At 46.6% G+C, this 23,779-nt stretch overlaps 1 protein-coding gene across 1 annotated transcript in view; it reads left to right on the forward strand.

Moving 5' to 3' along the window:
• Positions 1 to 23,779, forward strand: part of LOC135921946 (regulation of nuclear pre-mRNA domain-containing protein 1B) — a 53,914-nt gene that overhangs the window by 16,719 nt on the left and 13,416 nt on the right. The window contains exons 4-5 of the mRNA XM_065456372.2: positions 3,238 to 3,398; positions 11,001 to 11,127. Coding sequence (XP_065312444.1) covers positions 3,238 to 3,398; positions 11,001 to 11,127 — 288 coding nt within the window. The remainder of the gene's footprint in view (positions 1 to 3,237; positions 3,399 to 11,000; positions 11,128 to 23,779) is intronic.

Consider the following 23,779-nt stretch of genomic DNA (forward strand, 5'->3'; position numbering starts at 1 on the left):
GCCTCTTCTTTTTAAAAATGAAAAGTTTAATAATGAACTTCTAACCAGTGTCCTCCAGCAGGGTCTGATGCTCCATTATGCCCCAGACACATGCATACTTCTCTCATGCCAATAGAAACTAGAGCTTTGAGATGATTATTGCGTGTTTCACGTCACATTCAACAATTTGCTTAAAGTGAGAACATGTGCGCCAGTTTTCGTGAGGTCACAGATGCATAAATGCAGCACACACAACTGTCAACCGTACCATGCTCCTCCGCATGCATCACATGACGTATGAACAAGTTGCTTTTAAAAGCGACTGTGCAAGTATCCCCCTTTTTCGCTTGTGGCAGCCAACGCTTTGAGTTGCGATGTGACGTAGTAATGCCTTAAGGACTGGCCCAGAATGTAACAGAACAGGCTTTAATGTCTTTCGCAGAGGTAAAGGAAATCAGTTTTCATGCCATCACCCTGAACGTAGGCTTGCTGCTATCATCACAAACATGCTTGCATCATCACACCATTGCTCACCTTACACAAACATGCTGGTCCATCTGGGCGAATGTCTCATGTCAGGAATTGCCAGCCGTTTGCGCATAGGCACGAGTACAAGCGGGTGGCTTTTGCTTCTTGAATGTCGCACTTTGCCTAGGGAAAACATGGGGAAGGCGGGAGATGGAAATTCAAGACAATGGGCAAAATGAGAACAAGGTAAAAGCGGAAGCCAACATTTCGAGAAGTGGACTTATCTTTTTCAAAGCGACATTGCCTAAAGAGTTTACCCAGGTACTGCAGAAGAGAAGTTCCTATGCTCGTTTTGTATGCGTTAGTCCCTAGGTGTGCCGGCATTGCAGTTTGAGGTCGTGTGCGGGATGATCATCCACAAGCTGTGAAATTGACGACAAATCGGATAACTTCAATGCTGTGTCTAAAGGTACGTCGGACGTCTTGAATGAAGACTTGCGTCTGCGGTGCTCGTGCTAAGTCGGTGATGCCGGATTATACCTTCCTTGTGCCTTATGGTGCTCTACCTTCATAATAACATCATAATAACATAATAAATCCAGTCAGAGTGCGTTCACGGGACGCGCTTTGCTGGCCGAGTGCATAGCCTCACCGCCAGTGGTTTACATGGTAGAAAATGTAATGCATAAAAAAGGAGACAAGTTCATTTTAGTTGTTGAACAGCTTTTAACAATATAATCAGAACAGAACCTGCTTATATTCTGTTTTAGCAGGATCAGGTGCAGTCTCGTTGTGTGCCACCATCTTGTTGTGGATTGGCTAGGCATTCATCTTGCTGGCATTGAGTTGCAACACTCTATAATAAAGATCTTTTCATTTTTTGAGAAAATATAGATTATGGTTGTTTTTATTTGTAATACAACATAAAACAGTCACTTTCCAGAATTTTTTCGTTTTAATCTACATCTTCAAAAAACGTGCTGATATTCTGTTGCCAATTTTTTAAAACTGTGAGTGCACTCTGTTTTCCCGTTTAGCACCGCGTAGCCTAAAGTGTCACTTAAGGTCCTGAAGCGCACTCCCCGTAAGTGCACTTAACTTACCCGCTTGACAGGGGTATAACTCAAAGGGGGTCTGCTCTCTGCGACTTTTCAAAAGTCACGGAGAGCAGCATACGTAAAGCCTGGCATGAGCGAAAATACTGCTCCCCCGGGAAAATCAGTGATGTTATTTGGAAGGTAGAGCACCTTAGGCACGAGAAAGGTATAATACGGCATGAATGACTCGACACGAGCGCTGCAGATGCGAGAAAGTTGTCAATCTCACAGATTCGGTGATTACTTCACGACTATCGCATGATTGCCTATGTTACCATTGCGACAAAGAAACAACAAACTTGCCAGCAGCATCCAAGGAGCATGAGGAAAACTTGTGGTCAATCAACACACACACACGCACGACCTCAAACCACAATGCCAGCACGCCTAGGGACAAATGCATACAAAATGAGCAAATAAACTTCTCCTCTATAGCACCTAGGCAAAGTCAGACATTCAAATAGCAAAAGCCCCTCAGATTTTCTCTCTCGCATCCACTTGTGCTTGTGCACAGAAAGTTGGGGATTCCTGAAATGTGACAACTGTGTCCGTCTGGTAATGCTTTGCAGAACACTAAGTGAAGCTGTAGAGGCAACTATTTTCAATATGCTTTGCATAAGATAAATTCCCACACTGCGTGGGATCTGCATAACTTTTGAATGAACATGCTGTTGCTCTTATCGCTGCACCCTTCATATGAAACTATGACTTCTTCGAGTAATTGGTGTGTGCCTGCTGACTTCTCATTGTTGGTTATTACTGACACCAAGTATATATATATCTCACCTTTTGCTTTAAGACCTAGGTCTTAACCAAGTAATTGTAGTATGAAGCCTCAACAGTTTTAGCATGCAACAAATAAGTATACCATCCATCATTCTGGCTGCTTGCCCAAATGCAGCATGGTTTAATTTGGCCAAAGCAGCGCCATGACTTATGGACAGGTGATCACTTTGTATGACATACAACTGATGCATACTGGTCAGCACCATTTAGTGGTTTTAGCCGTCCTGCACCTGCAAAAGCTGCATATGCCAAGACATATGCTGCCATATGCTCCAGTGCTGCAAAATAGGTCTTTTTCCCTTCCGCCCCATGCAAAGGTTCAGATATCATGTGGAGTAAGCCTGGATCAGAGGGCTCCCCATTGTTGATTTTCTGGGAATGTGAACTGGCCCTCATTCTTTCTCTCTCTTGCCAGTGGCTCATCTTGTCCTATATGTAATGTGAAGAAATGCAAGGTGGAATGGAAAGGATGATTTGGTGGCATAGGAGACGGTTCAGCATGCTCTGCTTTCAACATCTATAGCGAAAACTTGGTTTGCCAGTATGACTACAGTGGCTTATGTCATGTGACCAGCTGCTCCAATAGTGTTGTCAGGTCAATCCATGAAGCCATGCCACACTTCATGCCTATGTAGTGTTGTTACATTCAGTAATACATACTTGACATATTGAGGCCTCATGCTGCGATTCCTGGGTCAGTAGCTATTAGAAATAGCAAGAGGCTAATTGCTATCAGAATTTTCTGAATAGGATTTCGAAAAAAAAAAAAAAGCAGCTGCAATTCTGGTAGTTGCAGAGCAACAAAGTGCAGGACAGAGAGTTGGGAAACTCTTATTTTTGCACATTGGGGCACACTTTATTGCATGTCAGCTTGCTTGTCTTATATAATGTCATATCTCCGGCTCAGTGTATCGCAAGGGACAAGCACCGGCGTCACACGAGGGCACACCTTTATGGAATGATACCGAGCCTGTGGCGAAGCGAAAGAAGCCTTCTGATGCTAGTGAGGAAGCTGAGGAGAAGACAGACACCCCCAAGGATACAGAAAAGCCGGGAGAACCACCAGATGTAAGCACTGTTGTCATGAAATGCATACACTCTACTTATCCAGACACATTATCTTGGTATAAATTAACTGGTATGAGATTCATAGTTGCGTGTAGCTGATTGAATGCTCTTCCCAACTTTGTGACTGGAGCAGTGCTAAGAATGCCACAAGAAAGCCCCCCCCCCCCCCCCCCCCACTTTTCTGCACATATACAAACTTTATACAGTCGAATGTCTCTACAACAAACACCTCTTTAAGGAAATGACCTCTCTAACAAAAAATATTGTATGCCCTGGCCAAATTCCTATCTTTTATGTGTATTGTGAATGCCTCTACAGTGAAGACCATTATGACAAATTTGTCTGTACAACCAAAGAATGTGTCCCCAAGGGCTGATTTGTTGCTTTATAACAAGTGCACATAGTGGCATCGACACTTACCTCTGTAACCACTACCGAGCGGCAATTCATTTAGGAAGCACCACTGTGTGGGAGGGTATGTACACTGCAGCAGCTATGGTAGCCCCTCCCCCCTACTGACGTGATCATCTGTTTGGAAACACAGTCAAGGCCATTAAGGATGGGATGTAGGTTGACGAGAGCAGCACTGATGAAGAGCCTGCAGACTAAAGAATTTTGATGAGGCAGGCAGCATTCAATGCTTTGCAGCTGTCCTTGCGTCAATCCCGGATATCATCACTGAGCGTGCTTGGAATCTTGTTGCCATATAATGTCAACTACATTCGCATTATCCGTTGAACGAAATGTGCGGAAGAAAATTAGCCACTTAATTCACTGAGCATCTCTTGAATTAATGCTGAATAAACATTTTCTTTTGTCATGCGTGATGTTCAGAACCAAGTGACCTTTATGATGAAGGGTTTTGGAGGTCCCAAGGGCTTCATTATGAAGGCATTTGACAAGTTTGTGCTCTAGCAAGGGCGTAACCAGGGGGGGGGGGTCTTATGGGGCTTCAGACCCCCCCCCCCCCGAAATTATTTCGTGCCGTCATGTACCGCCGACCAAAACAACTCATGTGCCGGAAATCATTCTTGATTTTGACTAGAATGACCTTTTTATGCTCGAAAAGTCATTTCAGCGTGAACATTACGAACGCGCGCTGGATTTCATGGCAAATTTTTTTTTCTTGTCATGTGTCAGACATTTGTGCTGTATTTGTACATTTCAAATATTTTTTGTACTTTGCTCTTATGTTTGTTGCTGCTTTTTAGTACTAGCCCTGTGCAATGCTTTTCCTTTCCCTTTTTTTTGACCTGTATATTTTGCATTTCTTATAATATCCTTGTTCGTCCCCCTTACTCAATGGCCTCTGGGCCCTGTAAGGTATTGTAAATAAATAAATAAATAAATAAATAAATAAATAAATAAATAAATAAATAAATAAACTGGCCCGAAGACCAGGAGTGGGCCGTCCAGCGGGCCAGGGCCATTGCCGAGGATCTTGAAAGATCTTCCTCGGGCGATGGACCCCTGGCAGCCTAGCCCCGGGCACCAACATCAACAACTGTTTGACAAATAAAGTTTATTCCTATCCTATCCTAAATAAACTGCCATGCACCTGCAATCACATAACGCAAGGAGCCCTATCGGAGCACAAAGCTTCAAAGGCGTTTTGATAGCGAGCGGGCTCGTGGGATCTCGCGGAGGCCGCAGAATCTATGGAGCTCATGGATTTTACTTCCGAAACCTTGTGGGCATAAAGTTCTCATAAACTTTTGACGCATAAGGTGCACTGACCTTTCCAAAGTCAGGCTTTAGATTTTAGATTCCCGAACTTTGTGGGTTTAATGTTCTTTTAAACATTTGATAACACAGGTTAATTGACTTTGATGAAGTCGTACATTGCACCATACAACGAGACAAGCCAAATCAACACACTATCATACAGGTTGGCAAAGCACGCAGCGAGGTCCTATGAGACGAAGTGTTGTGGTGGTTCATTTGCGCCGTCATGCCACAGAGGAGAATATTAACCCTTTGACGGTCAATGACTTAAATATACGGCGCCGCGAACAAGTCCGAAAATGGTCGATGCCGTATATTTACGGCGCCGTCTGTGCGTTTAAAAAGCGTGCCAATTACCTAACTTTTTCTTTTCTGTCATGTGCTGCCACTATGTGGGGATACAGGGAATTTTTTTCGCGCGCCTCCCTCTCTCGGTTTTCGTTGCATGGTTTGTTTTAGCGCTAGTTTGCTCCCGCGTGTCTATATACCACTGCTCACGCATTGGTATGCGCGCGCGCGGGTGGCCGTTTGGATTTCGTTTCACGGGCGGTTTCGGCTTTTTGCGCTTGCGAAACTGATGGCTATCTCGTTCCTAATCGCTCTAAGGGCGATCGCTTGTTTCTCGCTCGTTTAGTGCTCACAGGGGTGCGCATAGGAAGGATGCCGCCGTGCATGCGTTTCCGTTTTTCTTTTTTTTTAAGACTTGCAAAAAGTAATTGCCCTAGCTGGTTGGGGATAAGATGAAGATTAGCGGAAGTTTGTCACACGTGTTGCTTTTTTTGATGGGCACACAACCAAACAGTTTTCTTGAGTGTGCACGCGTATGCAGTTCGATTACGCTATGGACTTACGTATTAGTGTAAGAGCAGGAACATTTGAGGCTTGCGAAATATTCTCGTGTGCGGATTTTCAAAGCCTTGAACTATGTGCATAAAAATGCATCAAATCTTTAATTCTGATAAGTTTATTTCCTTTTTTATTGTTGTTATTGATGAATGAAGAGTGCATATATACTAATGCAAAATATTTTTTTCTCACTTTACGGTCACCCTAGAAAAATTATGGTAATTTTTTTTCGAAATAAATCTCTAAGAAGAATCGGAATCTGCAATAAAAAATATCGACCGTGGGCGGTCGCATATGACATGACATGACAAGAACTTTATTTGAGTCTTGAGGGACTGAGATCTTGGGGAGCCAAAACCGAAGGCTCCAGAAGATCAAGTCGGTGGCTCCGCCCACGATGGGACCGGGAGATCAAGTCCCGCCGCAATGTCGTGGGCCCTCTGGACAGCCTGGAGTTGAATGTGAAGATCGCTGCTCTTGAGAGATTCCTGCCATTGTTCTTTCGTGATGGGTGGAGAGGCGTTAAAGGCTGGGCACAGCCAGGGCAGCACAGTGGTCGCATATGGCGAAAAAAATCGACCCTCAAAGGGTTAACATGTTTTTCACCTGCGCCAAAGCATCGATGTCTAAACAGTAAAGGCAGCAAAGATAAGTACGTTCTTATTTATTTTTTCTGCTTTGACTTTTACTCGCGAAGACACATTCAGCCTCTTCAGTTTTCTTGTTCACGCTACTCACGGGCTGCCGGAGCCAGCCAGAGCACATGCATTTTTCTCGTGTTTCCCCGACCACCGCCCGGCGCACTTTGGTGCCCGTTCGTTTTTCTCTGGCTGAGTGAATTTTGGCCTGCGAGAGCTTTGGACGCTTCCTGTCTAGCAGACGAGGAAAAGAAACAATAGACTGCAAAGCCTCTGCTTGAGGTCATAACTTTGATGTTATTGAAACCTCTCCGGAAAGTCTTGTCTCGCCAGTGTAGGATACCGAGCAGTATGCGTATGGTTCTCTGTGGACCAAGCGTCTCACGTTTTCTTCGACATCCCTTCTGTAGCCGCATTAGGTGCCCAAAGTAGGCATTCGATTTAGGCCAACAAGCTTTCCATTGTGTTTTTTTTTTCACTCGGGTGGCCCGCCCCAGAAAGAAAGAAAGACGTTGCGGCGCAGCGAATTGTCGCATGGTGAAAGTTCGATTTTGTTAGTTCTTCTTTTGCGGAAAGTGATGTGCCACGTGACTCTGATACTCTTATTATACTATTGCGATAGCCAATTATATGGACACTTCAGGTGCATTCCTGCTGTCGCCATCATGTTCCATGTAAACTCCAAGAGCTGAAATCGAAAGTTTGACGGCAACACGTCTGGCCGGAGAAATACATGCTGAATAAATGCGAGAAGACGGCGTGATTTCAAGGGCTGAACGACTTCTACTACAAGCAAGAATATAGGAGTGCAAGGTTAACCTACGTATGCTGGAAAATGATGCCTTTTATGTCCGTCACCGGCTAGAGTTCCTGTGCCCTGCCGAATTCGCTTCAATACAGCTGCACGCTAACTTTCAAGCAAGCTTTATAACACGAAATAATGACGTCATGCAACATGCCAAGCTCCAAAGGCTGCGACCATCCTGAAGCGATACGTCCTGAAGTTCATGAAGAGAGGCTGTACCACATCTCTCTTCCTGTAAGCCTGACAAAGCGGAACTATCGGTCCCGAGCCTTAGTCTAAGCTTTAGCACAGGGCCCACACGAGATACGGAGTAGCTGATTTGTGCTGTTTCAAAGGCTGCAAGCCAAGTCGACGCCACTAGACGTGACGAAGCTCGCACGCGTGTTATTAATGTGCATTCTAGGCTTCAAAACCCTTCTTCAAACTCCGCGCTGTTGCTAGAGGAACATGAGGCTATCGATTGGCTTCGACACAATCCGACATTGTCATTCTTCCGGCTCACAAAGGAAACAACAGTTTTGCTTGATAGTGGTGACTACACCAAAAAGATGCTGGCACCGGTTAGTGACGCAAATGCCTATACTCGCCTGACGCGTGATCCCACTGGAAAACTACAAATAGACTTCCAAAAACTTCTAGCTGACGACTTCCATTTGGTCCTGCCCCAGCACAAATCACTCCATTGCTGACTACTTTGTCACAACGAATTAGCTCCTGCTCTTTATGGCCTACCAAAGGTACACAAGCAAGATGTTCCTATGCGGCCCATTGTCGACTACACTAGCTCACCTCTGTACAAGCTTTCTGGTTTCTTACACCGGATCATTTCAACGCTCGTTGGAAAAAGCGCTGCTCATGTACGCAATTCAGGCGACTTTATTGAAGAGACACGGCACGTCGCGGTTACATTTGATGTTAAGTCATTACTCACAAGTATTCCAGTAAAACTGCCTGTAAAGGTTTGCACCGCTGCCCTCGAAGCTGACGGGTCGCGGCCCGATAGGTCTCCGATTTACGTTTCAGACCTGTGCCGTTTCTTTAGATTCTGTTCGCAGAATGCATACTTCGTCTTCCAACAGAATTTTTACCTGCAAACGGATGTTACGGCTATGGGTGCATCTATATTAGTTTCTGCTGTGAATATGGTCGTGGAGGACGTCGAACGTCGGGCGTTTGCATCTTTTACCCCTTTTCCAAAGGTTTTCCTAGGATATGTGGATGATTGCTTCTGCATAATTCACAAGGATGCTCTCGCTGCCTTCACTGCTCGTCTTAACAGTCGAGCAAGAAGCATACGCTTGTCTACAATTTCTTGATGTTATTGTCAAGCGCGGTGACTCTGGCCTTTCTTTGAACGTCTACAGGAAGCCCACACATACAGGCCGGTACCTGCATTTTAACTCGGTACAGCCGCTTTCACACAAAAGGTCTGTTCCTGCAACACTGTTCCAGCAAGCAAAAACCGTTTGCGCAAGACAGGAGGACTGCACGTGTCATATCGGGACCATGTGTGAAGATTTAAGAACCTGTGGCTACCTTCTGTCCTTTTTGTCTTCGGTAAGGAAAAAAGTGTCACTCTCAGAAAGACAGTGTTCCACGTCGTTTCCGAAGAAGTGAGCTGCCATTCCATATATGTGCCTGGAACAAGTCAGACCATTGCTCATATCATGTGCAGGTACGACGTCAAAATTGCGCATGCTCCGACCCACGAACTTTTTATTAAACATAAAAGACGAATTTCTACAGGAAAATTTTGCCAGTGTAATCTATGCCATAACGTGCAAGAACTGTGATTACAAGTACATCGGCGATACAGGCGATTTCAAGAAACGTGTGAAACAGCATGAGTATGACGTGAAGAAACGGCATGTGGCCTCGAGCGCCCTTGCTGAACATATGGAATCTACAGGCCACAATATTGACTGGGCAAGTGCACGTGTCCTAGCCAAGGAAAAGTCGCTTGCGTCCCGCCACCATCTAGTATCCTTGCACATACAGACCACGGCGCAAACACCCGCCGTGGTTGCTCAGTGGCTATGGTGCTAGGCTGCTGAGCACGAGGTCGCGGGATCGAATCCCGGCCACGGTGGCCGCATTTCGATTGGGGCGAAATGCGGAAACACCCGTGTGCTTAGATTTAGGTGCACGTTAAAGAACCCCAGGTGGTCGAAATTTTCGGAGTCCCCCACCACGGCGTGCCTCATAATCAGAAAGTGGTTTTGGCACGTAAAACCCCATAACTCATGGCGCAAACGCTGAATAGGCAAGATGAAACGCTTCCGATGGTGTACACTCGCTGGTTGCATCATGTACTGAAACGTACTTAAATACGTTGTATCTCTGTTATGGGTTTTATTGTATGGGGAGCTGAAATATCATTAAATTTTCAGTAATCTTGGGCAGTACATTTTTTTTTGCGCTTGTTCATGAAACTTCAAGGGCGGTAACATAGTCGCCGCGCGCCGCATGCTGTATGTGCGAGTGAAAGCGTAGGGGGAGGGTGGAGGGGCGATAGGTGAGCCGACGATGGTGTGCGCAAGGGAGAAAAGCGGGGAAAAAGTGCACCGCCTTTCGTCGCGCGCGCGGTGCATCGGGGAGAGTAAAAGAGGGGGATGGGGAAGGACCTTAGGATTCTGTGATCTATGAATCTGTGATTGCGCAACATGTTTATTTGCCTTCTTTGATGCATTATAGACAGTTACTTTTGTTTATATACGTAGATTTATTGGAGACTTATACATATATTTAAATATCTTGTTGCGAGCTTCTGTGTTTACATGCAGTGAACTTTATTTCCAGTAACAGTTTCTTCCCCTTTTTGAGGCTGTATCTTCCCATTTGTATATTCCATTCTATCTTCGCATTTCTAATGTATATTTTGCAGAAATGCTTTTTATAAGTTCTCTCTGTTGCGTCGATAATTTTGGTGCCATTACGCACAGTACATGACTGTTTGCAGCTGCTCCTGCGCAATACGTTGGAGCATAGGACAGCGTCATTGAGATTTTTCCCTTGCCATTGCATAGGTACAAAAATGTAAAGAAGGTTCTTGAATTACAAAGTTTCATTAAAGTGTTTGTCCTCAACTTGTTCATTTCATGGCCTTCACGTTTTTCATATCAGCGGCATGCACTCCTTTGCTGATTTTAAACTGATATAGTTCTAAAGCTCGTGTGATAGTTTCTTTTAAATAGACAAAAAAGGTGGAAGCATTGATATCGGTTATTTCTGGTACAATTTTTTGAAACATACGAATATATTCTTTTATGAAAAAAATACATATTTTACATGTCTTGACAGTGCATAGCACTCAAGAATTTGTTTGCAGCATCTTTGGCAATGGCAGTGCAGTTACAAATTCCCTATACAAATTCCCTATACAAATCCCTATACAAATTCTATAAGGAGCTGGCCGAGTTGGAGAGTGATTCAAAGTGAAAATTCGCACTCTAGAATTTTACAAATGAATAATGCAAGTGCATATCTTTATGCTTATTTGTACTGGTATATAAGTCACAACAAAAGGTTCTTTGCATCCATTTTTATTATTTTATTTATTTATTATTATTTGTTTACCTTGTCCAACAGCCAGGGGTTCTGATCAAGGCATTGGCAGACTTGGAGAACACAGCCTCCTCTGATGCTGTTGTTCGAGAACGCATAGCCAGTCTCCCACCAGAGGTTTCAGATGCCTCCCTGCTAGAGAAAATTCAGGGTGAGTTGGCTCTCGAGTTTCTTTTATAAGGAAAACAGTAAAATTTGAAAGGTCACGGATGGCAAAGTGTCAATCTGGGACGAAACGCACTTGGGGAATTCCACGGGTAGAAACAGAACAGTTTTCCTTTGCTCGGTTATTGAGAAGGCATGATCATTTCAGATGTTTTATTGGTAGATTCAAGCTAAACCTGTTCTAGTATAACAATGAAACATGCAGTCTGAAATCAATTAAATCAAACAAATTAAGTTGAATAAGATTGCTCTGGCATTGCTAGTGAAATTTGCCGTGTGTTTTAGTAATTTGCTCTAAAGAAGGGTCAGAAAGGTTCCTAATCTGTTCAATAAACAAGGATCAGAGCGGTTGTTGTTCATAACTTTAAACAAAACCTCGCTTCTGGTAATAAGATTACAACAGTCTAGGTGGAAAGCCTTGAGTAACCTTTATATGTGCAAAGATTTCCTTTCTGCATTGAAGATCAGATTACCAGTGTTTTTGATTACTCCATGCCACTTGGTTCTCATGTGTGATGGAAGTGTTGCCCAAGGTTGCTAATATGCTTTCAGTCCACAGTTACCATTTTCTTTCGTGCCTGCAGTTTCTTTTCATTGATTGAAATCTCATTATGGCCAGGAAAAGTTCATAGCTGATACAAACACTGACTTGGTCTAACTGAGCATGTGCTTCCGATGCGTAGTTATCATGTTGTCTGGCTGTGCCTTTATTTTCATATCCTCTCATACTCAAGCTGGGGTGCTATTCTAGACACTGTCAAATTCTGCCATACTATTGAATTTGCCATCATCCCAGCTCTGATTGGCCTAAAGGGCTGCATAGCCTCTCTGATTCACTCAAAATGGCTCCTTTGCAGAATTTTACAATAGGGCAGTATTTGACAGTGTCCAGTATAGAATCCATGAGCATGCTAAATGTTTTCATTTTTTATTTCTCTAAATATTTACTGCCTCTGCTTAATTTCTTGCTCTGTACCATGGATTTCAAATGGTCAAGCCTGTATACCAGCTGTTTCAACTAAATGTTGTCAAGAAATAAAAAATAATTTCTGGCTTTGCGCGAATGCCAATCACTGTATATGGATGAGCGTTGTTCATACTAGTCATGGGTATTTTTTTATGTTGCAACAGTGATTTAATTTTAGTTAATTAACTTCTAATTAACTTGTCTAATGCAAACTGAGCATCAGATAGCCACAGTGCCTTATTTTGCCATGCAGAAATAGCAGCAAAAGAAGTTAAAAAAAAATCATAGCATCGCAATTTGTTACTGCTGCCAGGCTGACATGGGAAGCGCTCCTATTGGCTAGTGCAGGTTTGAACTGCTGGCAGGTGTTCTGTGTGAATTTTTACATGACGAGCTGTGAATTTCTTTTTCCCAACAAAGTTTGGCCATTGCGGTAGGATGCATCATGTCAGTTTCGTTAGCTGTAGAAGCTTGATGTGGGCAAGTTGGTTTCGCATAATTTTGCGTACAATAGTCCAAAATAATAATTAATAAGTCCAAAATGCAATATTGGAGAAATTACAATTCAGAATGGTAGAATGGTCGTATCAGAAAAAAAAAAAGAAGAAGAGAGGCAAGCTTATAGTCGGATACGACTTAAGTCTGCAGTGAAGCCCCGCCCACGCCCTCATAACCACCTCGTTCCTCCACGAGGCTACAAATATGTCGTACTTCAAACTTTCCCCGTTATCTAAATTAGGCAGTAACCACAAAAATAAAGCCATAATCACATATTTTATGTATTTTCACCTGTGTATTATAGTGCAATGGTGAGAGCGTAATTCTTTATTGAACTGAAATAAAACACCTGCGGCGCAAAAACCAGGCGTGCACCACACATCTTCACAAGAAGCAAAAGCCACAATTTGTCACAGTTCTGTACAAGATTGCAAATACAGTTACGTTTTACAATAAAGGTTCATATCCTGTTATTATTATCGTTTACTGTGTTATATTAAAAAAAATTTCTCTGCACAAAACGAATCTGGGCTTAGACATACTCCAGTTTCCAACAAGGACGTCTCTCCTGTGGAAGCGTTTCTCACTGAGCACAATTATGTATCTGCCGTTCCTGCTTCATCGAGCTCGCCTTCATTCACTGCGCTGTCATCAGGTACGCCTCAGGCGTGCCAGGCTACACCGATGACACTGAGCCAGTTGTTCAAAAGAAACAGCAGTGGGAATGCCCTCTGCAGTGGCGCTCTGCAAATCTTGCTGAATGTGTACATGAAGCTACAAAAAGAGCAACTGAATGTTGCAGTCATGCAGATGTGTGAGCGGGTGAGTTAGCTAACCGGTATGAGCTTACGCAAAGTTCTTGATGTCAGGCACACTGCCAAAAACATGGAATAAAAACTATGGACGCCTCCACAGAAGCGGCCCAGAGGTGAAGGCTGTAAGAGGTGCCTACATACTTACGACAGCTTCACACTGACTGCATTAAGAAACTGCATTCATGACTTTTTTCTCAACCGTGCAGTAGATAGCTGCAGAATTAGCATCTGCGAGCCCAGATGATCTGCAGAACCTTCAGCTGTGGACCATCTATCGCCTCTTCCTGGACGTGGGCTTCAAGAGCGAGAAACGTGGGAGGAACTACTTGCTCATCGACCGTGAAGACTTGTTGTGGTGCTCCACAAGTATCTTTACGAGATTGCTCGGTACAGAGAAGAAGGGCGCAAGATATTCCATCTTGATGAAGCTTGGGTCACTGCTGGCCACACAGTGAGTAAGGTCTAGGCTGATAAGACAGTCAAGTTGTGACGCGGCGTGTACTTGCATGGCTTAACAACAGGGCTCAAGCAGCCCCCGGGAAAAGGACAGCAGCTGATCATTACTCATGTTGGTAGTGAGGATGGATCTGTTCATTGTTTACAGGATGTGTTTCTGGGAAAGAAAACGGGTGACTACGAGAAAATAAATGGCAACAGTTTCGAGATTGGTTCAGTTCGGTCGTCGATAGGCTGCCACTGCAAAGCTTCATTGTCACAGACAATGCCTCCTACCACTCCAGGCAGGTGGAGGAAATCCCGTCGCTGTCATGGTGGAAGGCAGAGATCCAAGACTGGGTGGCCTCGAAGGTGATCCCGTCCCATGCCTCCATGACCAAGAAGCAGCTTCTGGACACTGTGGTTACCATTAAGACTAAATTTATCAAGTACCGGGTCGATGTGGCTGCTGAAAGTGCTGGCTTTGTTGTCTTCAGGCGAGGGAGCCACTTTGAGTTTATATCACTTTGAGTTTAACCCCGTAAAACTCATTTGGGCACAGATTAAGAATAGAGTGGCAGTGGTGAACACCACATTCAAGACCAAGTATGTGCACAACCTTCTCCTGGCTGAAGTGGAGAAAGTCGCACCAGAGAACTGGGCCAAGGCTGTGCAGCACGTGAAGGGCGTCGAAACACTTCTGGGAGATGCGTGGGTTTAGTGACAAGATGGAGGTGATCATCAACCTGGGAATTGATAACAGCGAGTCGGAATTGGAGCTCTCTGGCATTGAGCCATTGCAGTGAGCTTGCATACTACACAATGGCTGGTGCACGCTCCTCAGGTGTCCTCACTGCTACTGCTTGGCTGTGCCCGCTGCCACGTCTCGCCTCGACTACATGATGGCTGATGCACGCTCCTCAGGTGTCCTCACTGCTGCTTGACTGTGCCTGCTGCCACGTCCTACTCGATTGCACGATGGCTGGCTGACGCTTCAAAGCTGTCCTCCCTGCTGTCCTTTGTGCCCTCTGCCACATTTCACTTCGACTACACAGTGGTTGATGCATGCCTTCCAGAATGCTATGACTCCTCCTGCATGCTCTCTTGTGCCTCTTGAGTGCAGTGTTCTATAGCCCTTTTGTATCAGGCTGCACCTTTGAACAATGGCTTTAGCCCTGTTGGTAGAGCTGTTGACACTGTTAATGTTAGATGTTGCACAACTGAAGGTTTCTGAGCGCACGAGTACATCAACCATCTCGCAAGAGCAGTTGTCACATCACAAGAGATCAACTAGAAGATGTGGATCACATATTTTTAGGTAATCGAAGCAGTGCTCCACAGACATGCTTCTAGCTCGCATTGAATTAATGTAGACAAGGGTACAGTTCACTGCAGTCAAGTAGTGCATCCAGTCATGGCTGACAGTCTTTGCTGCCTAGAAGCTCTCGTATGTGCCACCACCCTCGACGCCCTCAATGGGTCATCGGTCCTCAAGTGACTGAAATGCACCTTGTGTGGTAAAGTCCATTGTGGCCCTTTTTCTTTACACAAGGAGGGTGGGCTCAAGTACTAATTTTCGAAGCATTTCACTCCAGAGGAACCAAGCACAAGGTTAGGGGGATATCTTGCACAGATTGTATCGCTGGTGGTTGCCTGCCTGTAATACATGAATACTTTGTTTAGCGCAAAACGACACACACAAGAAAGACAACAGGACAAGGCGCTACTCTCAACTGACATCATTTTATTGCGTCACTCCTTTATAGACCGCTCAAACCAGAGGAACATGCGCAGTGAGCACCATGCGGTGGAGTCACCAACAACATCCGATCCCAAGAGCGCACTCATGCGACAGAATCCAAAAAACCAAATTCAGCGCTGTACAAGGTTAAGGAAGGCACACTAATGCACTGTGACCCCAATAACTGAATGAAAAACGCTTTCAATAACTCTCGGGCGGTGGTGTCACGGCTCTTTTTCAAAATCGTGGTATCACGAAGCATGGATTTGCACTTGCATGTTTTACAATGCTGAGCCAAATGGGAACCTGTGCCTGTTGGTATGGATCGCTCATGTTCAGTTGAGAGTAGCGCCTTGTCCTGTCGTCTTTCTTGTGTGTGTCGTTTTGCGCTAAACAAAGTATTCATGGATTCGCACCAACTAGCCCGCCAACGCATTGCCTGCCAGTGCTGGGGATCGAACCCCACATTGCCTTTAGCTTGCCCTGGTTGAGACCCTGCACGTGCTAGTGTCAACATACTGGCAAGCTTAACAAGCACCTTCGCATACAGAAGGTCCTACTTCATCTCCTCCTCGACCTGCAAGGCACTATGAGACATGGCCATGAGAGCTCCACTGATGCCACCTCCTGAGGCTACTTTTGCATCACGAACGGTGTTAGGAACTCATGAAGGCATAAACTCATTTCACAATGTTGTCTAGAAAGTGTTGCCCACATTCGTCTCTGTAGATGCACACTGTGCCGTCAGTGGCACCCCTTCGGCCACTCTTCAGTGCTGTGAGTGATGCAACTGTTGGAGGGCACAGTGTGTCTCTATTCATTAATGCACAGTGTTCTGCATTACTTGGTGAGATTAGGCTACTGCGATCATCTCTGGAACCAGATAGCTCCTTACTGAGGCACTCACAGTGTCCTTGCTGAAGACATCAACTCAGCGTCAGTCATATTCAGAAGGCAGAGCCAGGCAGAACCATTGCCCACAAAACTGGTTCAAGGAATATGTCAAAAATAGCTTTTCCTCTGTTTTTCAAAAATGCTTCATGAATGTTCATAAGTGTATGGCGTAATATAAAAATGGGCCAGAAATTGTAGTGTATACTGTAAAGGTATGCGAAAGGGTACATTACTCGTACTCGCATTACTTATCACTGAAATGTCCAAAACATGTTTTCACCTAAAAGTCTACAAAGTGCTCAGTAGTTTGTGTTGTGAACCAGTCAGTGGGAAGGTCTGAACATGAGTGTTTATCAAATGTGAAGTGCATTCTCCTATGTGTACAGTACTTGAAGACTACTGTACGCGTGGAACTGTACATATGGAAGACTACTGTGCACTGTATTCTGTAAGAAAGCATTCCAAATGAATGTGAAGTGCTATACAAGATGTATTGTCTATGGGCTTTATTTCACTAATGCACGTAAATGAACTTTTTGATCCATTCACGTCCCTTTCACGTGTAAAAGTAGTTGAAAAGGTACATTACTCGTACTCAAGTTACTTGTATGCATCGGTGCATTTTGTTTGGATCAGTGCAGTGCATCCGCTACCGTCTCTCCACAGTCTGCCGCTTGGGCGATACTCAACCATAGTTCTCAGGCACGTTTTGTATCTCCGTGTGAACCCTCCCAATGGGCTGTGTTACGTTTCGCCTACAACGCGCGGTATAGCCGGCGCGGATGCAACGGACGCCGGGGCTTCATTCAAAGCGGTGGACATTTTGGCCCGTTCGGCGCTGCCGCGACGTCTCCCCGCCAAGTGCATCCAGGCATGTTTCGATGCCACGTGTATTCGTGTGTGCGTGTGTGTGCATGTTGGTGCCCACGCTTTTCAAAGCGCGGCAGCCGGGGAGAGGAGCTCCCCAAATGTGAAGCGAAGAGGTCTGATCGGCGCCGGCCCGGCGGATGAGTCACTACACTCGTCTCAACATGTCTCTCAGCTTGTCCGTGCCCCGCCGTCACGTGGCCTCATCCCGTGACCTTCCTTCTTGCCCTCGACTCCGAGAGTATAAAAGCAGCTGCCCCCCGGACGCCAAGAGAGAGGCTCCGAATTCTTCCATCAAGAAGCGCGCCCTCCCGTCTCTCCACTTCGGTCGACCTGACCGGCCGCTCTTTGCGATGCTAGAATAAACAAGTTGTTCTGTTAGCAGTCGACTCATGCTTTGCCAGGACCTTCGGATGCTTCCAGTTGTGCCCCAGGCCGCCAGGCCAACGCTACCCTTGGGGCTTGCGACCCAGATGCAACAACTCGCGCCAGTGGTGCGATTACAACAACTGATTGTCAGCGGGGAGATCGCGACAACGGAAGCCAGCAGCGAAGATATGCGGTTGACTGTATGCTGAGCAGCACAACGACCATCCGGGAGTAGTGCAACGAGCCCTGTGTGATGACTGGTTGCCTGCAGCGGAACAACTGCGCTGAATTCTTGGCTGCGAGGTTTGGTGAGTGCGGGACTTTCTTCTTCTGAGTTTTGCCAGGCTTTTGTTAGTGTCAGAAACGGAGCTGGTAATTGTGGTTGTCGTTGCTGCCGGGTTAGTTTGCGGCAAGACAATAGTAGGCAGTAGAGAAAGCAGCATTCAGAGCAGCCATGGATTTGAAGTCGTTGCGCAAACTGAAATTGCTGGAGCTTGCAAGAGAGTTGGGTCTGGATGTCTCAGACAAACTCAGAAAACCAGAACTGCTGAGGGCTATTCTTGAGTTAGAAGCTGAAGATGATGAGCTGTCAGAATGCCTTGAGACCATTGAGGAGAGGGCAAAAAGACAGGAGCGCGAACTTAAAGAGCAAAAAGAGAAACAGGAGCGCGAACTTAAAGAACAGAAAGAGAAACAGGAGCGCGAACTTAAAGAGCAAAAAGATGAGCGCGAATGAAAAGAGCAGAAAGAAAAAGAAGAGTGTGACCACGCTTTGGAAATGAAGCGTCTCGAGGTAGAGATGGAACGCGCTCGTAATGGAAGTCAGGCACACGGTGCAGGAGAACGAGTATTGTTCAAAATGACTGACCTAATGCGGCCGTTTAAGCTTGGAGAGGACATTGGTTTGTTCCTGGTTAACTTTGAGCGAACGTGCGAGAAGCAGGGGTTCTCTCGGGAAACGTGGCCACAGCGCTTGCTCACTTTGTTACCCGACGAGGCGGCCAATGTAGTCGCTCGCTTGAATAGAGAGGAGGCAGAGGATTTCGACCAAGTGAAGTCGAGTCTGCTAAAAAAGTACAGGCTGTCAGCGGAGGCGTTCCGTCGGAAGTTTTGGGAAAATGAGAAAGGCAAAAGTGAGTCGTATACAGAGTTTGCCTACAGGCTTATGTCAAACATGCAGGAGTGGCTCAAAGAAGAGAAAGCGTTTGGTGACCACGAGAAAGTTCTGCAGTGTTTCGGGCTAGAACAGTTTTATAGTCGGTTACCTGAGAACGTGCGGTACTGGGTCTTGGATAGGCCAGACGTTAGTACGGTGGCTTGAGCCGCTGAGCTAGCCGAAGAGTTTGTGACGCGTCGGGCTCGCGGAGCTAAGGATGGTCAAAAGGGTGAATTTGGCTCCAAGTTTGAGAGGCCGAAGTTCACGCCCATGAGAGCAAAGGGGGACACACGTAGTGCGAATGTGAGTGAAAGCAGTCCGGTCGAACGTAAGGAGACGGCGGCAGCCGAAGCCGAACGCAAAAAGCGCTTCGAGACAAGGCAAGCGCGCGTGTGTTATACGTGCCAGAAGCCGGGTCACTTTTCGGCGCAGTGTCCGGAAACAAAAACAAAAGTCGTGTTTTTGTCGTTATGCAGCACTGACGAGAACATGAAGCTTCTCGAGCCTTACATGCGAGACCTCCTTGTGAACGGGAAAGAGTGCCGAGTGCTTCGCGATTCCGCAGCTACAATGGATGTAGTTCACCCCTCTTACGTAGAACCCGATATGTTCACGGGCGAGTGCGCATGGATCAAGCAAGCCGTGGAAGCTCATAGCGTGTGTCTGCCCATAGCAAAAGTGCTTATTGAAGGACCTTTCGGAGCACTTGAGACGGAGGCCGCAGTGTCATCTATGCTGCCCCCCCAGTACCCATACCTATTTTCGAACAAGTCCGATCACCTCCTGCGCGAGAAGGGGCTTTTGTTTGGTGAGGCTAGCATTCAGGCCTTAAAGGGACACTAAAGGTTACCAGAAACTCAAGTTAAACTGGTAGAGCAATGTTCTAGAACGTCTAAGGCGTCAATTTAATCGCGAACAGAGCTTTAGTAACCGAGAAATTGAGGTAAATGCATGACACGATTTGAGACCTCCCAGCGACATTCCGGTACTAGCCCGATGACGAAAGGACTCCTCATAATTTGTGTTACTAATACTCAACTACTCGTATTAAAAATATCATTTCATTCGATTATAAGACGGAAAAAAATGCTACTTGTCTACGTCTATTCGATTCTAAGAAAAAATAACATTTTGACGTTGCCCTTCAGTAATATGGGTGTTCGAAAGGTTTCGTTTTCGCTCGACTCTGCGCGCTCGACTCTGCACCGCGCACGCTTTGGAGTTTCAGTACTTTCGTTATCGCGTCGTGCTGTGAGGGTTCTGCTGGCTCGCGAAACTTTCATTTGGAACAAGCAGCGAGAATGCCACGTCCATGTGATGTCGTGGGAAGCCCTTGTTGCTTTCCCGCTCCTGAGAGCCGGTGTCGAGGCCGCCGTTGTAGTACACAACGACGCCGGCAGTGCGAGCCCTCAGCAGCAGGTCGCGCTCGTCGGTGCTCAAATCGCTGAAGTTGAGCCCACCATCGTGACCCAATCTGTCGGTGTCAGGGTCCATTGCGACTAGTGTCGAAGTTTGCGTCATAGAATGAAGTACCAGCTTATGGGCGTATTGCGCTGGAGTTTGAGGTATAGTAGCGGCGCCTGGTGGCGGTGCGGGAAACGACATCTGGGTCATGCCAGCTTGGCTGTGGCGAAGCACGTTTCTAGGCCGAGTTTTGCGTCGATTCGCACTTTTTTTATGCCCTGTTGTGAGTGCGAAAAGGCTCACAGACCGCGCCAACCACGCTGCGAGCTCGCCGCAGCCTATAGTTTAACGAAAACGGACTCTCCGTGTGCCGTGGGACGTAATTCGTTTCTCCTTCCGCTAGCCACCATACTCCCGCTTTCGCACTGCTGTCGGCTCTGTCTTGGCTCTGTTTCTGGCCGCGCGTTTGCGTTTTGCGCAGAAAAGCTGTAGCGCCGTATGCGGACACCGTTCTACTCACCGATGGCGCAACGTCACTATGAGACCATGATTTCAGTACTCCTCGATCGGAGGGCGGGTGATTTGAACTGCGCTAGAGGTACGCGGACGCTTCAGAACGCATTTTCTCTTAAAATAAGTCTCTCCTTGGCACGAAACAAGCGTTTCGAGGTTTCTGTGATGGTATTTCAACAGTCCACGTTGACTTAATAGTAACCTTTAGTGTCCCTTTAACCAGATCGAAGGTTCGGGAGCTCGCTGCAAAGGCGGTAGTTGCGGGGCCGACGTTGTCGAACAATGAGAAAGGGTCAGAGGCGCAGCAAGCTGATATTCAGAGCACGTCCAAACTGAATAAAATTGAGCCTGTAGCGTTGAAGGCACCAGATACTGGAGAGGAAATGCCCGACACGGGAAAGTTAGAAGAGCTATCTGCAGATTTGCTCATCGCGCCTACGTCAGATGGACTTAATAGGTTGCTAAAAGTCAGCCGGTCGGCTTTGATAGCCGAGCAAAAAAAGGATGGTAGCCTAGAAAACATACGCTGCATTGTCAAGGAAGGTATCGCCAAGAAAAATGCTCGTTTTGTGGAAAGAGGTGGGGTCCTGTACCGGAAGTATCTAGACCGCAGGGGAGTGGAGTTCGATCAGCTGATCGTGCCTCAGTGCTACCGTCAGGATCTGTTGCGCTTGTCGCATGGGGGTTCGTGGTCCGGACACCTAGGAGTTAAGAAAACTAAGGACCGTCTCTTGCAAGAGTACTATTGGCCAGGGTGTTTTCGGGACGCAGGTCACTTTGTGAAGACATGTGACACCTGTCAGCGGGTGGGCAAACCAGGGGACAAATCGAGGGCGCCGTTGAAGTTGGTACCTATCATTACAGAGCCTTTTAGGTGGCTCGTTATTGATACAGTGGGACCTCTGCCGGTAACAGCCACGGGGTACAGACACATTTTGACTGTGATCTGTCCAGCGACAAAGTTCCCTGAAGCAGTGCCGCTTAAAGAACTCAGCTCAGTTGAGATAGTCAATGCACTACTGTCCATATTTGCGCGAGTTGGTTTTCCTGCGGAAATGCAAGCAGATCAGGGCACAGTGTTTACTAGCGCTTTGACGACAGCCTTTCTCGAAAGGTGCGGGGTAAAGCTGTTACACATCTCAGTGTACCACCCCCAGTCGAATTCCGTTGAGAAGCTCCACTCCGTCATGAAGCGCGTGTTGAGAGCATTGTGTTTTGAACATCAAACTGACTGGGAGCTGTGTCTGCCTGGGGTGATGTTTGCATTACGGACCGCGCCGCATGCGGCTACGGGGTTTTCGCCAGCTGAGCTGGTGTACGGTCGCTCGCTGCGGTCTCTGCTTCGCATGCTTCGAGAATCGTGGGAAGGCAGGGTTGACGACCCAGGGTGGAGTACGTGCTTAGGCTCCTCGAACGCTTAAGGGCACAGGAGTTGTCAGGTGAAGCAATGGCAAAGGCCCAGCAGAGGGCCAAGGTTTATTATGATCATACAACCAGGACCCGTCGTTTTGAGGTGGGCGGTGAGGTCATGATATTGCGCACATCGCTAAAAAACAAACTCGACGTGCAGTGGGAGGGCCCAGCACGGATTGTTCAAAAACTGTCGGACGTTAACTACGTGGTGAGTCTGCCAGGAAAACGGAAAGCACAGCAAGTTTACCACCGTAATCTGCTCAAACCCTATAAGCAACGTGAAGCAGTGGTGTGTATGATGGTAAACGTTCCCGAAGAGCTTCCGGTCGAGCTTCCGGGACTAGGCTCAGTGACGAACAGGGAAAACACCGATCAAGTCATTAGTGACTTAATCAGTAAAGCACTGCTGTCGCCTGAGCAGAAAACCGAACTACACCAGCTCTTACAAGAGTTTCAAGGTCAGTTCTGTGAGAGGCCTGGTAGAACTTCTGTCCTTACTCATGATATAGAACTTACCTCCCCAGAGCCAGTACGATCCAAGGCGTACCGGGTGTCACCCCGCCAGTACGATATTATGGAGGCTGAGGTAAAGAAGATGCTACAGCTCGGTGTTATTGAGGTGGCGGGTGAGAGTGATTTTACCTCCCCTTTGATTTTAGTTGAGGTACCGGGCAAGGAACCTCCTCCTTGCGTCGACTACCGCAGGCTTAATTCCATCACTAAGGATCAAATTTATCCGATCCCTAACATCGAGGAGCGCCTTGAGAAAGTTAGTAGCGCTCAGTTTATTTCCACCCTAGATCTTGTCAGGGGTTATTGGCAGGTTCCACTTACAGAAAAGGCTAGTAGGTATGCGGCGTTCATTTCACCAATGGGAACATTCTGTCCTAAAGTGTTGAGTTTTGGTTTGAAGAACGCGCCATACTGTTTTTCAAGCCTCATGGATAAAGTGTTGCGGGGACAGCAAGAATTCGCTTTACCATATTTAGACGACGTAGCGATATTCTCCGCATCGTGGTCTGAGCATATGGCACACTTGCGGGCAGTGCTAACCTGCCTGCGCGAAGCGGGCTTGACAGTCAAGGCTCCCAAGTGCCAGTTAGCACAGGCCGAGGTTGTCTACCTCGGTCACGTAATTGGACGGGGTTGTCGCCGCCCCTCTGAAATAAAGGTGGCCGCTGTGCGAGACTTCCCGCAACCGCGCACGAAGACCGATATTCGGTCGTTCTTAGGTGTCGCCGGCTACTATCGGAGGTATATCCCCAGGTACTCTGATATCGTGGCTCCCCTGACGGATGCTCTAAGAAAGACAGAGCCCCAAACAGTCGTCTGGGACGAGACAAAGGAAAGAGCTTTTAGCGCCCTAAAGAGCGCCCTAACAAGCCAGCCTGTGCTACGATCGCCAGACTACACAAAAGGGTTCGTTGTTCAGTGCGATGCTAGTGAGCGAGGCATGGGCGTTGTACTGTGCCAACGGGAAAGTGGAGAAGTGGAACATCCCATCCTGTATGCTAGTCGTAAGCTGACCAGTCGTGAGCAGGCGTACAGCGCCACCGAGAAAGAGTG

The sequence above is a fragment of the Dermacentor albipictus genome, chromosome 1 (genome assembly GCF_038994185.2).
Source record: "Dermacentor albipictus isolate Rhodes 1998 colony chromosome 1, USDA_Dalb.pri_finalv2, whole genome shotgun sequence".
Lineage (NCBI taxonomy): Eukaryota > Metazoa > Arthropoda > Arachnida > Ixodida > Ixodidae > Dermacentor > Dermacentor albipictus.